The 15,398-nt window shown below is 51.3% G+C and overlaps 1 protein-coding gene across 1 annotated transcript in view; it reads right to left on the reverse strand.

Moving 5' to 3' along the window:
- Cemip (cell migration inducing hyaluronidase 1) overlaps window positions 1–15,398 on the reverse strand; it is an 86,632-nt gene that overhangs the window by 21,992 nt on the left and 49,242 nt on the right. Inside the window, exons 2-11 of the mRNA XM_090321546.1 lie at window positions 12,697–12,806; window positions 10,607–10,753; window positions 10,006–10,144; window positions 8,939–9,178; window positions 8,083–8,262; window positions 7,360–7,430; window positions 6,666–6,761; window positions 5,961–6,082; window positions 4,348–4,480; window positions 3,374–3,565 (exon numbers count right to left, since the gene is read on the reverse strand). Coding sequence (XP_090177672.1) covers window positions 3,374–3,565; window positions 4,348–4,480; window positions 5,961–6,082; window positions 6,666–6,761; window positions 7,360–7,430; window positions 8,083–8,262; window positions 8,939–9,178; window positions 10,006–10,144; window positions 10,607–10,753; window positions 12,697–12,790 — 1,414 coding nt within the window. The 5' untranslated portion in view covers window positions 12,791–12,806. The remainder of the gene's footprint in view (window positions 1–3,373; window positions 3,566–4,347; window positions 4,481–5,960; window positions 6,083–6,665; window positions 6,762–7,359; window positions 7,431–8,082; window positions 8,263–8,938; window positions 9,179–10,005; window positions 10,145–10,606; window positions 10,754–12,696; window positions 12,807–15,398) is intronic.

Here is a 15,398-nt window from a genome sequence, read left to right on the forward strand (position 1 = left end):
CCCGCTTTGTCCTCCATGATCCAGCTGCAGTGCCCTCAGAAGGCCTGTCCTGACCACACCCAGCACTGGTGCTTCCTCATGCTCCGCAGTGCTCTCCCGACTCACACCCGCCTCTCCCAGCACTCCTCACAGTGGATGTGCCCAGTGTTCTCAGAGCTCTTCTCAGTTAGCACCCTTCGAAAATATGGTGTTCAGGGAGGTTGCCAGACAGAGGCTTTTGCTCCAGGACCTGGTTGTGAACCTGGCTGGAGGGGCAGGGGGAGTGTGGGGGGGTGAGGGAGGGTCAGCTCTAGAACCAGGTGGTTTAAGCTCTCAGAGCCTTCAGTTCTTCAACTATTAAAAGGATGTAAGAGGGCCGGGAGTGTGGCCTAGAGGTAGAGTGCTTGCTTGGCATGCATGAAGACCCGGGTTGGATTCCTCGGTACCACATATGTAGCAAAAAGCCAGAAGTGGTGCTGTGGCTCAAGTGGTAAAGCCCTAGCCTTGAGAAAAAATCCAGGGACAGTGCTCAAGTGCTGAGCCCAAGCCCAGGACTGGCCAAAAAAAAAAAAAAAAGGAGGTAAGAATAACACACATCTTAAAAGTTATCTATACAAGTTAATGTGCTTAAAGCAGCTACTGGCCCCCACAGGAAGCCAGCGTGACGGAAGTGGCATGTGCCGCTGCCCTGGTGTGGTCCCCAGGTCCCTAATCGGTATCAGGCTACAGCCATAGGAGCTGGCAGGAAGCAGACTCCTCTTTGTCCCATGGGGAAGCAACACTCCACAGTGACTTCCAGGCAGAGGGAAGTCCCAAGAGCAAGGAAGCTGAGTTATGCTGAGAGCTGCTTGGGTTGTTCAGCCCCAGCCCCCTCCTTGCAGCAGAGCTCCCTATCAGAACCCACACAAGATGGCTGCCATCAGAGCAGGCTGCCGTCTGTCCTCGCTACCTCCTGACGCCACTTCCCAGGGGAGCCATGCACCTGGCCCTAGCACCCTATCTTATCTGTGAGATTCTCCCACCCTCTCTTCCTTCTCCCAGCACTGATACATAAAGGCTGAACAGAAAAAAGCAGATGTGATTAATCCAGAATTGTCCCCCAAAGTCCAGAGCCACGAGTGCAGTGGGCTACCGGAAGGGGCCTACATTCCAGAGGGTTCTGCATGGCTGACCCATCCAGGGAGCCACACACTTCCTGTTCTGGTGTTTACCCTCCGGACCCCCAGTGCAGTCTCCCAGCTCTGCCTGCAGGTCAGGCATGAAAACAGGCACCCCGAGTCGTAAGGCAGAGAACACCAGGACCTTCTGAGGAGAGACAGAGGTACACACACCCAGCCCAGGCCTCGCCTCGCAGGACCCCACGGGTCAGGGGAAGGCGGAGCTGAGCCAGTCCTCCTCAGACCAAGGCGGGCAGGAGCGGCACACAGAGACTTGGACAGGAGGGTGTGAGGAAGCAGACCCACTCCACACAGTGCGTGAGGGCCCTTCGGCACATCTCCCTAGACGATGCTGGGGGTGGGGACCTTGGAGGGATGGTCGACATGCGCTTGAGGTGAGGAACCAGGTAGCTCCGAGGTTGAACCCCAACTCCCGTGTTGACCTGCTTGGTTTCCACTGGCTCTGACCGCCGGGACTTTCTGTGGCCGGGGAAACGCTCTGTACCTTGCTATCCAATATGGTACGCCAGCACATGCAGCACTGGCTACTGTGACAAAGAAACAGAAGCTTGCATTGTACTCTATTCTAACAGAATGGACGTTGCCACGTTGGAAAGCATGAAGTTGGACATTTAATTTGCACAAACCTCAGTTTCCTCAGCCGCATCCTGCGGAATGCAGGGCTCTGAGGTTAGAGGTCCTAGCAGAGTGAACAGGACAGCTATGTAAATGCTGACCACTGTGGAAAGCTTCATTCGAGGTCTAGTTGCCGGAAGTGGCATTCAAAGGTGAGGAGTGTTTACAAGCCATGTGGGGAGGTGGTAGTGAAAACTGAAGAGAGGACTGAGAAAACTGCCACAGATGCTTTAGGAGGTGTGGTTGACAAAACTTTTAAACGTGTTTTTAGATGATTCACACATTTTCATTACTTTGTTACCCCCATCTGTTTTCCATCAGAAAGCCCTTACAATGCAGGAAGGGCAGTGTGTTGGGATTTGAGAGCCGTGAGTATGTGTGGGTTCCTCTCTCTAGCCAGCATGCAAAGTGCTTGGGAAGAGGGCACAGGCATGGCAGAAGAGATGTATGTAGAGCCCAAACTCTATGCCAGTAAGGATGTATGGCTCAAGTGAGTGTAGGAGGATGGACAGGGTAGACAACCGGCATGCTGGCACATGCATGCATATCATACACACTACTTGGGGCTTTTATAATACTGTTCACTAGTCAGGGCTGTATTCCTGAGGGCCCCAAGGCTTCAGAGAAAAGGGCATGGTCCCCTCTTTTAAGAGCAAGAAGGCCTGGATGTGGGGTTGGTGGGGAATCAGGCACAGGCCGGCATCTTCTGACAGCCCTGAAACAGTCCCCTCACCCTGAGTCCAGGGGGCCTCAAGGGGCAGCATCAACAGGTGAACCGTCTGTGGGGTGAGGCAGGAATGCACTGACAACTCACTGGCCCTGGATCTCAGCGTGCCTCTGTGGTACCACAGCAGCCTCACCAGGACCTGCACCAGGAGCTCTAATTTGTGCATTGGGTACAAGTGAGGTCCTGAACATGTCTGCTGGGTGACGCCCCTTCCACCTCCACACATGCAGGGTCCCAAGGCCCCTTCTAGAATACAGCTGTGCAGTGTGAAATGACAGCTGTGTCCTTGTGGAGGAGAGCAAGGTACCTGCCCAGCCTAGAGCAAGGATGGGCCACCTCCCCCCACACAGAATGAGCACCCACACCTCCATGCCAGCTCTACCCGCATGTCTCCAAGGAGCAGATGAGAAACTAAAATATTCAAAATCCAACTATTAGCCTGGCACCCACACCTATCTTCAAGTTTCCCATCTTTAAGCTCAGTTGCTAATTTTTTACACCTAATATCAATTGTAGCTAACCCAGGCTTGATGCCATATGCCTATAATCCCAGCACTCAGAAGCCAAGGCAGGAAGACAGAATTTGAAGACAGCCACACAGTGAGATGAGGTCTTGAAAATAAAGGCAATGAAGCAAGGATCTCAGCTAGTACTTATCGAGCAACAAGTTGTTTTTGTTTTTTCTTTTTTTTCTTCAGATATCAGTGGCAGCAAAAGGAAGCTGGTTAGCAACCTGCTGGGTGCAGTGTAAGAAGCGCATGTTTACCCTGAAATGCTTACTACGGGTGTAGCGGATGGACAGATCTGCGTGGCTTTCTTTTTCCTTAGGCCTAACGGTGTTCAGATCTCTGGCCCAGGGAGGGGGAAGGCCTACCTGCCACTCTGACCTGGTGGGCAGTGCAGGCTTTGCAAGGCAGTACCCGGAACTCCTCAGCCTGGTACATGGAGTAGTCAGTGCTGGCAACAACCAGAGTGTCTCCCGGCCTCCACGACTGCACATCGTCCTCCAGACTCAGGATGGTGCTGTTCACGTTGGTGTCGACGATGACCGTGAGTCTTGGCCTCACTGTAACCCAGCACAGGAAGGACTGAGTCACAGCACTTTCCCCTGCACGCTGAGAAGGCCTGAGGCACTACACTCCCCCACCCCCTGCCCCCTACACTTTAGGCTGCCAACCCCTTCCCATCTCCTTGTTAAATATGTAAATGCCAGATTTGCCTGTCCAAAACCCAAATCACCGGGCCCACTCCATCCCAGTTTTGGTACATTCAAGCCTTGGAAGTCAACAAAGTCCCAACCCCAAAAGATCCATTCATTAGCTCTGGGCAGGGAACATTTCCACTAGCTTCTTCTTAGCTGGAGTTAAATGTGGCTGCCTTACCACACCCGCTGTGCTGAAGATGTAAAACAAATATAGTTCCTCTCAACTATTATGTGCAGCAGCCACAGCTTCCCCACCGAAGACCCCTCCCTAATGACTGCCTCTGGAGATGGCCTGGCCGAGGCCTCCAAGAATAGCCAGCCACGGCCAGCCTTCTAACAAGTGCTTTGGGAACTGGCATTAAGAGAGCAGCACCCCAAAGGGCCTCTGTAGGAAGGGGTGGGGAGGTCAGTTCTGTCCTTCTTTATCCTGCTACTCCTGGACCAGGCCCTGCCCTTTCCAGAAAGTTCCAGAAAGGCTTAAGGGCAGGGCAGGGCTCTGCTGTCTTGCCAGTGTGGAGACCCTCCTTGTGCTCGTGCTGCAAGTGGTGGGAAGAGCCAGGTGCTGCAACGCCCAGAGCATGGGACCAGCCCCGCTCAGAGAGCAGCTCAGTTCCAGCTCCGTGCGTGGCCGAGACCATGCTCACCAGGCTTCCCACAGAGGAACCGCACACGGTAGCTCTGGCAGGCGTGGCCGTGGTCGTAGCAGGCAAACCTATAATCCTGGCCCTTCTTGTAGACAACTTCAGTGCTGAGGTCAACACCATCCAGTGTTGTGGCCTGCAAGTGGCACAGAAATTACAGAGAAACTTAAAAAAAAAAAGAAAAAAGAAAAAGAAGGAAGGTGATGATTAATGTTCTCAAAATATATTTGGAAACTTAAAATTGCTCTTGCTGTGAAAGTATGTACAATGGCCAGAGATTATCCTAACAGCTGTCTGCATGAGGTTCATTATAAGCAGGACAGCAGGAAATCAAGTGCTAGAGCTCTATAGTGATGGGTCCCCAAGCCAGTGACATGGCACACTCTTGTAGGGCCTGAGCCAGCTGCTCCCTGCAGCCACACCACACCACACCACCAGGCAAAGGGGCTGTAATCCACGTATGGAGAACTCACACCCCATCCACTGGTGGGCAGGGAGGCATCCACTACAAACTGCGTGTGGTTCCATCCTCAGAAGCTCAGATCTGATTATGTCTGGGCTTCAGGCTGGGCTGTTCAAAGCTACACAGGAGATCCTAATGGGTGGTGAAATTTAAGAACCACCATTACAGTGACAGGGCTAAATGTTAACAGCCATCTTCACAACAAAGTTTTGTGAAGTGGTGGTTAGTTTTAAACATAAGAAAAAATGGCTACTCAGAAATGTTGAATAACTAGCCAGGGAAAGTCAGTAAGTAAAAAAAACAAAAACGTGGACTGAGACCTACAGCTGGGGCTCCCGGCCCCTCCCTCTCCTGCCCCAGGTGTTCCCCGTCTGCCCCTCCCATTGCACCCCCAGCTCTGGTAGCACAAAGAAAGGTTTCGCCTCACCCAGATCTAGCATCCAGCACAGTGCCCCGTGAGAGTGGGGGCTGCTGCACCAGAAGACACGAGACCAAGTCAGGAATTTAGGAGTGGAGTCAGCAGAGGGCATGACCCCTGCCACCGGGCTCATCTCAAAGCCAGGGCGTGTCTACATTAAGACAACGCCATTCAGAGAGCAGTAATTTAGAGCAAAGGCTGCAGCTGCTGTACCAAAGAGACAGGCCTGGAGAAATAGGGAAGGAAAGGACAGCCAATCTTTAAAAAAGAGAGAATCTTTAGGAAACACTGTTTGGAACCCAACAGATCCTTTGTCTTAGAAAGAGAATGACGCGAAGATGCACAACTAAAACCCTTTCTGGCAAGAAGCCTACCAGTTCCCATCACCTCAGGTGGTCTCTGTGGCAGCCAAGGCGATAGTCCAGATTCAAGTGCAAAGCCCTCTGCCTATCAAGCCAGCTCCCCTTCTGACGTGGCCTTGAAGCCAGCCGCAATGCTGAGAACACCGCTAGTGCAGCAGGCCTCTCAGCACACAACGTCCAACACTTCCCAGGGAATGTCTGTGCAGGTCTGCTGCTTGCTCTTGTTTTCTTCTCCCTTACCTGAAGAACCACTTCAGTGGTGGAGAGCAGAGCAGGGACCGCCGTGGCAGTTACACTGCCCAAGTAACAAGACAGTGTGTGATCCACACAACACAAAGCTTTCCTAACAGCTGGGTTGTTGTGAGCATGGTACCTGTATGTCCACGGGGCGGTTGCAGATCTTTCCTGGGTGAGCTGCTCGCAGGTCTGAAATTTTCTCACCACCTTTAGTCTGAGACACTTTATCATGGACAAACCATTCTGTCCACTCCACATCTAGGCAGAAAGCAAAGACAGGGTCAGACATAAAGCTGCTTGTGATGCCAGTTCACATCCACTCTGGCCCTCATCCCAGTGGGAGCTGAAGGCTGTCTCTCCTGGGTGCACTACACCAAGCAGGAGACTTCTGAAACCATTTCCCGCTCTCCTCTCCCCACCTTGTGAGTGAGACACTCTTACTTTTTGAAGGATATGTATGTGCGTATAATTAATACATTGTTACTCTAAAAGTAAAGGAAGACAGAAGGGAAAACCCATCATCTGAAGACTGCCAGTTGGACTGCAGCCTCAGCAATCCTGTGCATGGCTGCTGGAAGGTTGGCCCCAAGTCTCAGTGGTCTGCGCTTCCTGCCTGGTATGTAAAAAAACCAAACCAAAACAACAACACCTGCCCTCTTAAAAAAAGACCCACCATGCCTAACTAAAATCCTTAAAACTTGAACCAGGTTAACTGGTGAAGGTGGTGAACTGAAAACAGTCATGTTTGAGCAGTTATGTTATTCCTACTGTTCTGCAAAGAGGGTGATTTTGGTATTTGACCCAGCTGCCAAGTGTGGCCAGGTTGTGTCAAACTCCTCACCTTGGACCCATTCACTGGATGAGGAAACATTGAAGTGTTCACCGTGCTCCGTCTGGAACAGTTTGTAAACTCGAGCAGCAGCAGAGCTTCCATGTCCTGTAAGACAGATTGGATGCGTTAGCAGCCAGACAGACCCCACGTTCACAAAGCTGGGATTCCAACACAGAGAAAATCTCCTATACCCATGGAACTTGGAACTATTTGTTTAAGAAATAACTTTCTCCCCCTAAGTAGGCCATGCTTGTCATCTGGAATGCAGGTTATTATCGCATCCAAAGTTCATTTACAGCCTTCCAGGGAGTACAGAGCTGAGAGGCCCAATCCTTTCTCATGATCCAAGTCCTCCTGGGGTTAGAACAGCAGTGACTCCCACAACCTCAGAGGCTGCTGCTGAGACAAAGGCCCTCCACAAGTCTCCAGCTCAAACCACATCACCCCTGAAGCTCAATGCTGAGACAAAGGCCCTCCACAAGTCTCCAGCTCAAACCACATCACCCCTGAAGCTCAATGCTGAGACAAAGGCCCTCCACAAGTCTCCAGCTCAAACCACATCACCCCTGAAGCTCAATGCTGAGACAAAGGCCCTCCACAAGTCTCCAGCTCAAAACACATCACCCCTGAAGCTCAATGCTGAGACAAAGGCCCTCCACAAGTCTCCAGCTCCAAGAATCACCCCAGGAGCAGAGATGGTTACCGTGATACTCAATGTGGTCTTCCACTGAAGAAGAGGGGTTTCCTTTCACAGTGATGAAACTCCAAGGGTGTCTGGAAAACAATGAAAAAAGGCTCTTCATGCACCCAGATCCCCCAGATCCGCACAGGGCAGGGCTGAACTAGAGACGGCCTTGTAGAGCCGAGATATTATTGTCATCTTTGGCCACATGAGTTTCCTGCCTGAGCTTTCATTTCAGAAGCAGCAGCCCCGTGGCTGTCAGAGAATGAACCCTGGAGTCTGGCCTCCCCTTCTCACTCCCAGGGAGACTCTGCTGAGCCAGTGAAATTGCTTTGCTTTGAGACTAGCAAAGGCTTTCTGAAGTGAGGACTGTCAAAGTCTTCAAGCATCCAAGGGATACATGGCCTTAGCTTTCCACAGAGCTAAGAACTGAGTCTATAAGATGAAAAGATGCAGTTACCAGAGGACAAACAGTGGCTGTGTGTGCCCAAGTCAGGCAGATACTCTGTATGATCCTAAAAAGATGGTCTGACGGAGTGGAGTTTATCTTTCACATTTTAAGAGCAGGTTGTCATGTTAGAAAAGCCAGGTATCCCTCAAGCAAAAGTTCTAAAGATGACCAGTGCAGATGGACAATGCGTCTGCACCCCACTACGCCCGAGGACATGAGGAGGGGAAGGTTGGTTGTCAGGAGAAGGTGCTTCAGCGCTCAGAGCGTCCCCGAGGTGGAGATATGGGAGATACCTAAATCCAAGGTGCAGGAAGTGCTTGCTGCCCAGCCTGGTCATGGCCTTGCGGGCCAGGTCGTCCAGATGTCGAGAGCCTTCGTCATTTACCGCGACAGAAAGGATCTTGCCGTCAGGCACTGCGCTCAAGTACCGAACCAGCCGCTCGCTCTCCTTCTTGGATCTGTAGGTGTCAAATCTGAAAAGGGCAGAGAGGAGGAGGGCTTTGGATAGTTTTGGCAGTAGTCCAAAGAAAGAGATAAAAATCCACTTCTGTGGCACAGTAATTAATATGCCATCCCAAGGTCTCAAGGGCTGGCTGTTTTTAAAACAAGTCTTTTCCTTGGTAAGCAAGTTAAGTTTTATTCAGGTCTTGTCCTTTTTGATGGTTCAGTGGCTTCCCTGCCCTCCTGTAACCCCAGCGTGCTTGCCCAGCGTCCTCCCCCCGCCCCTCTCATTTCCCCCTGTGTCTCTGGTTGCCTTTCATCCTCCTTCCTCCTCTCTGGCCTGCGGTACCACAGCCCCTCTGCTTTGAATGTTCTTTCTTTGGTACCTCTTCACAGTGCAGTGCTCAGCCTGCCCTAAGCACCCTCTTCAGAGTGGCACTGCTTAGGTAGGTCTGCCGTGTCACATCTTACTCATTTTGTCACCAGTGTGATTTTATCACAATGAGAATACAGTGTCTATGTGCAAGCACCCATGGCTGTTCCCATTAAGTTCAACTTCATTTGTGAATGCCTGGGGAAGGGCCATGGTTCCCAGGATGAGACTACCAACTGTCTGCCCGGCTGCCGCCCAGCTCCCAGAGCAGCACCTGGTGGGAGCAGGTGCACGCCTAGGGAAGGAGTGTGTGTGGCCAGGCAGGCCGGCCTTACCGGTCACAGTGGATGACAGAGCCTGACTTTGAGTCAATGACATGAACGATGACGCCACGGTGGCCCCAGCTCCTTTCAAAAAAATAGCCTCCCTCCTCCATGCCCCCTGGATGAAGTGTCTTGTTGAGAAAAGTCCAGGAGAGCTTTTTCTGTCCATGCAGCTCGAGGGTTCCTCCTTTCCCGACACCAATGTACTTCAGGCCATAGTAAGGGTCTGGCCGGGCACCCGCATCGTCAGCCCTGAAAGGACAAAGCCCCCCAGAATGGCCAACTTGCAAAGCCTGCAAAGCCCCCTGCTCCTGGACCACCAGTGCCAAACTCAGTGCTGGTGTAGAAGCACTGGCCTATCTGCACACTGGTGGCTCACCCCTTCAACCCTGGCCTCCTAGGAAGCTGGGATCTGATGATTACAATTCCATGCTCGGGCAGGGCAGATCGTAAGACTCCTATCCCCAATGAACCACCAAAAAGCTAGAAGTGGAGCTGCAGCTCAAGTAAGAATACTAGCCTTGAGCACAAAGAAAGCTCAGGAACAGAGGGTAGGCTCTGAGTTCAGACCCCAGGCCCAGTGCATGCACACACAGAGCACCAGCAAGGGGACTTGCTAGGCCAGACCAGCAGGTGGCTCACGGGCCAGCAGAGGGCTTATTCGTTCAATGCTGTTGCTGCTGTGGAATTGGTTGGGCTTTCACTCATACACTGGAGTGATCCTGGCTATCATGTTGCTAAAGAAGGAGCATACCCAGAGGAAAATACAGCCTAGAATTTCCTGTATCTTTCCCCATAAGTTTCAGAACCTTCCCAAGCTAAGACTTGATTAGAAGGTGGCTAAGAGGCTGGCAGGGACTTCTGTAACTGAACGATGGTCCCCAGCCAGAATAAATAAAGTGCCTCACGGACTGCTCCAGCTCCCAAATCTCCATCATTTTGTCCATGATGACAATCTGGTCCACCAGACAGAATGATAATACTTGTCATTCACCCTCTGCCCCCCCCCATTTCTTTTAAAATCATCCCTTCCATCTGATCCATCAGTAAGTACTAGTTACCTCTGAGGATGTCCTCACCTTCCATACAACACGATGCTGAAATTGCCCTGGAAAGGGCAGAGGGCACTCCCTGCATGCAGCTCTCCTCCGCTGTCAATCAGAATGTACCGGGTTCGTAAAACAATGGGCTCCTGCTGGTCTTTGATGACCAGCTTGCCTGAGGAGGCAGACAGGAACAAGGGAAGGCTTGAGAATGCAAACCTTAGGGCATGCTTGTCCAATTTAGGTAACAAGAAGGCACATCTTCCAAAACATTTCTGAGCTCACAGTCTTGTGTGCAACTTTCTCTGCCCTCTGCTTTGCCAGGTGTGAGCAGTGACCACCTGGTATGACGCCATGATACTAATGGCATTCAGCGACAAAGCATCTGAGGGCAGGAGGAGCAAGACTTCTCAGACCACCAACAGGAAATTCCTACATGAATGCACTATTCTAGGAGTAGACCTTTATCCACTCCTAAGTACTCTGACTTGATGTTTCTCTTAGAAAAATGAAATTAACAAAAACCCAGATGGTCTGACATGAACCCAAAGCATGAGGCATTTACCCAGCCCACCTTCAGTGATGGTGATTTGCATTCATCACGGGCTCTGGGGTGGCGGTGAGAGAGATGGCTTACCTCCATCTGAGATGCTGATGGAATGGACAGTGGTGGAAGAGGTGAGTAGCAGCTCCTCTCCCCGCCCGATGTGAGCACGAAGGTTCTGATCATGGCCAGGGTTCCAGGGCTGCAGCTCAGAGCTCTGGTCAGGACACCCAGTGGCCACTGATGAAGACAATGAGAGGCTGCAGCTGCCATCGGCCAGCACAGCCAGGGGGACAGAAGGTGTGCGTGCAAGCATCTGCACAGCACTGTCTGCTCTCTACTGGAACTAATAGCAAAATGGTGGTCACCGAGGGGCCAACCCCCGGGGTCCAGCCGGGTCTTTACCACGTGTCCCTGATGCACTGTGAGTCGTAAACAGGCCACTTCTCTGCGGGGCCCACTCCTCCCCCATTTATAAGACAAAGGGCCAGTTTGAGGACCACGTAGGACCTGTCAAGGTCAAACTTATACAGTAATCTGTCCCAGATTACATGGGTCCCACACCATTCTGTCTTCTGGAAAGCAGTGTTGGAGCCTTAACAAAACTTTCTCATTTTGCATGAAAATGTGACCTTTGGTTAATTTTCTACCACTGTTTCCCTGGAAACCTGAGAGAGATGGAATTGTAGAAACTTTGTTACCAAGCAACATTGCTTATAACAAGTGACTCCCAGTGGCAAGTAGCATGAAAATGGGAAGAACTATAAATACTTTATATTTTTGTGCCTGATGGAGATGTCATGCTGCAGGCCTCCTGTAAATGTGTAACTCTTGCCACTGGATGTGTCCCTAGCAAGTACCCAAGTGTCGTGAGGAGTGGCTCCAAGAGACCCTAGCCATTGTGGACCATGTGCAGGGAAGTGTCCACGCTTGTCCGGTGCTATTCCTGTTTCCTCTCCTGGGCTGTCACTGGTGGAGCCAAGGAAGATAGCTTCTAGGTGGCTCCAAGGACATCTCCCAGTGACTCCCGAGGGAGCCTGGGCTTGGCATTCAGTCTGAACCACAGGCTGACTTGTCCTCAAGGTATAAGTTCCGTGTCTCCAGCTCAGACCCCACAGCTAAGATGTAGCAGTTTCAGGCCAGGCCTGCGCCCTTTGGGAGCCAGCACCATTGTATCTTCACTGGCATGGATGGATAAATGAGGGCCTGGAAAGGGCCAGGGCTTTGCTGAAACATCTCCATGGCAACTCCCGGCTTTTCCCGCAGGAGCTAACAGAAACAGGCAGAAGCAGGACTGCAGGCTGGAGCTACCCAGCGCAGGAATGGCAAGGCTGGCAGCTGCATACCTCCGATGCCAGAGAGGCACACAGACTACAGGGACCAGAGGCACAGCCTTCAATTATAACTGCAGAAGAGCAGGACGCTAAGTATGATAGCACTTAAAAGTAAGTGCAACGAATGGTGAGAGAATTACCGAACCCTTATTCTAATTTTTTACATTGTCCCTTCTCTCACATCGCCTGCCTTATGTTTGGTTCATCTGGTCTCTTGCTCCTGAAGTCCAGGTGAATTTGCCCTGTGCCCTGTGTTAGCATAAAGTCACCTAAGGAAAAAGTTGAAGATGCTGAGACAGACAAACATATATAAGGCTCACTCAGAGCACCCCCGCTGAAAAGCACTTCAGTGCGCCCAGGTCTTATGACACACAAAGCACAAAGGAACGCTGATGTCAGGTGACCCAAACAGGTGGAAAGCCGGGTCTCAAATGTGTTTTGGAATTTTCCCCACCTTCTAGAGTAGTTATAAAATTTTGAATTAGTTGCTAACTCTTGACAACTAGGCAACTTTGACATAAAAAAAAAACTACTTTTTAGTTTCTCCCAAAAACCTGCAGGATAGCCTGTTGCAGACAACTCACCTTCCCATACAGCTGGGAAGTGAGGACACCCCACCGCCATCCCAGCTTGCTTCATTGCTAAGTCCGGTCTTAGCTCAGCCAGACAGTTTGCAGTTCAGGTTCTAACTAAGCCAGGGTGAGATTTGCCTGTGATAGTTTGATAAAGAGGAGTCAGAGCTCGGCCACTCTGAACTGGGCCCTGGACCCTCCCCTGTCCCTCTCCAGCAGTCTGTAAGATAGTGCTATGACATTGCTGGGATGTGGAGGACCTGGCTTTTTTGCTCACCTGTGGATGTGGCTCCAGTACAGGAGGTCAGGATGAGACAGTTAATGCTCAGAACAGCCCTGAGGGAGGAGCCCTTCCTTGAGTCCCCAACCATCCTGGCCTGGTCTTCCCTAAAAACAGAAGCACACCAGACTTAGCCAGCTTGGTCAGAGACAGAGAATCCCCAGACTTAGCCAGCATAGGCAGACAGGAGCCCATGTACGGTACAGAGAGATACAGACAGACAGACAAGACAAGACAAACACACACACACACACACACACACACACACACACACACACACACACACACACACACACGTACACGCACGCACGCAGCAGCAGCAGCAGCAGCAGGCAGGACACCGTAGACACAGGGTAGTCCATGGGCCCAGAACAGACTCTCAAGAGCAGCTATGTGGCCGTCCAGGCTGATGGGGGCTTGCAAATCTGCCATCCTCCTGTGATGTCCACAGCCAGAGATTGACTGCATCATGAGATTCCACCCTTGGCTCCTCAAGGTCCCTTCCCCATAAAACATAGAGCAGAAATGGATGTTTCTTGGTTGCCGTTTCTGCTGTGTCTTTGGGAGGGAAAGGGGAGGCACAGGAATGGAGGAACAAAGGGTGAACAGATGCAGCAGTGGTCCCCACTTCCCGTTTTCTAGAAGTTAAATGAAGAGCAGAGCCTCGGTCTTTTTGTGCCCGGGCTGGCTTTGAACCTTCATCCTCAGATCTCAGCCTCCTGAGAAGCTAGGATTACAGGCGTGAGCCACCATGCCGACATCCGTGAGACTCATCTCAAATTAGCCACCAGAAAACCAGAAGTGGTACTATGGCTCAGGTGGTAGAGCACTAGCCTTGTGCTGAAGAGCTCAAGGACAGTGCCCAGGCCCCAAGTTCAAGCCCCATGACTGACCAAAAAACAAAACAAAACAAAAACAAAAACAAAAAAAAAACACAAAGAACACAAACAGGGAACTAGATGCCAGCAACTTGCTGTGCTCCCAGCTAGTTGGTTTGGCCTCTCTGGGCCTTGCTTTCCTCTCCAAAATGAGGATTTAAGTTACCTAGTTTCTAACTACATGTGCAGGCCTCTAAAGCTGCGTTTGGAGAACAATTTTGAAAATTATGGACCCCTGCGTGTCTTAAATTTTATTTTTTATCCGAGAGGAAAAAAACGGCAATTGTCCACAATGTCCATTTTTTCTTTCCTCAGTGTTAGAATCCCCGACTTCTCTCTGGCTGCATGGCTGCTGAGGCTGGACACTGCACCTCAGTTACCTTCAGTTATGGCTTGGAACTGAGCTCTTTCAATACCACGGAAGTCTCTTGCAGTGGAAGAGGTGGGAAGATTTCTTCCTTGTTTCCTCAGTCTTCCTAGCTGGCCTGCAGGCACAGTGGGCAGACCTTCAGGAGTTCTCGTGGCTCATGCAGTACGAGCCAGGCACCAAGAAGGGCAAAGCAAACAAAGAGAAGAAACCTGAACCCTGTTCCTGTAGGAATAAAACATCTCTACAAGATACAGTTCTACAACTTGTATTCTACCTCTTGAGCCACAGCTCCACTTCCAGCTTTCCATGGTTAACTGGAAATAAGTCTCACAGACTTCCCTGTCTTGTCTAGCTTCAAACCGTGATCCTCAGATCTCAGCCTCCTGAGAGGCTAGGATTTCAGGGGTGAGCCACTGTTCTTTCTTCCCTTTTATCTTGAAGGTGAACCTGGCAGTTTATCTAGATAGATAAACCTTAAGACAGAAACCTTTATATTATTTATTTTATTTTTTGCCAGTCCTGGGCCTTCAACTCAGGGCCTGAGCACTGTTCTTGGGCTTTCTCAAGACTAGAGCTCTACCACTTGAGCCTCAGCACCACTTCAGGCTTTTTTCTATGTATGTGGTACTGAGGAATCAAATCCCAGTGTCTTTGTGCAGGCTAGGCAAGAACTATACCACTAGGCCAAACTCCGGGCCCAATACAGGAACCTTTAAAACAAAGATGCAAGAGTTGTCTTTCAGAATATGCTAGTTATAGAAATTATCTACATGTTCAAGTATCTGGTGCAGACAGAGTATAGCTGGGGCATTGGAACAATGCCCTCTTCTCCTGCACAGAAAGGGCCCAAAGCTACCCCACCCCACACAGCCTTCTTCCTCCAAACCTCCTCCCTGCACATCTGATCCCCTGACCCTTGGGCTTCTGGATTCTTTGTGTGAACCCAGTGGGGCGGGGCAGGACCTGGGTCTGCTACCCGGCCCGGCCATCCCACGCAGGTGAGCTGCCCAGGAGGGTGTCATTCTCTCAGAATCAATGCTGGCTGCATCCTCTTGCAGGCACCCTGCCTGCTCTGTGAGAACAACAGGCCATTCTAGTGGCCAGTCACACATCGCAGCCCCTGGACCGTGCCTTTCCCACGGCCCCACCCTCCACAGCCAAAGGAGGGAGCGGATCTCAGGGGAGCCACTGCTCCACTCTCAAAGCCAGTTTGGAAGAAACAAAAAGTCCTTTGCCATCTGGTGCCACAGAGCCTACAGCCACACGGGGCCCTTGGCGGCAGTGCCCTCTTGTGGGGTCCGCTCCTGCCTGGGCCAGCTGGTCATATCTACCAAGGCAGACCTGGCTGCTCAGAATGCCTGTGTGCAGCTGGGAGGCTGGTGACCTTGCAGGTATAGCTTCCCCCCAGGGCACAGCTGTAAACAAGTCCACAAGATGAGCCACAAAGGGAG

The sequence above is a fragment of the Megascapheus bottae genome, chromosome 30 (assembly GCF_031878675.1).
Source record: "Megascapheus bottae isolate mThoBot1 chromosome 30, mThoBot2.hap1, whole genome shotgun sequence".
NCBI lineage: Eukaryota > Metazoa > Chordata > Mammalia > Rodentia > Geomyidae > Megascapheus > Megascapheus bottae.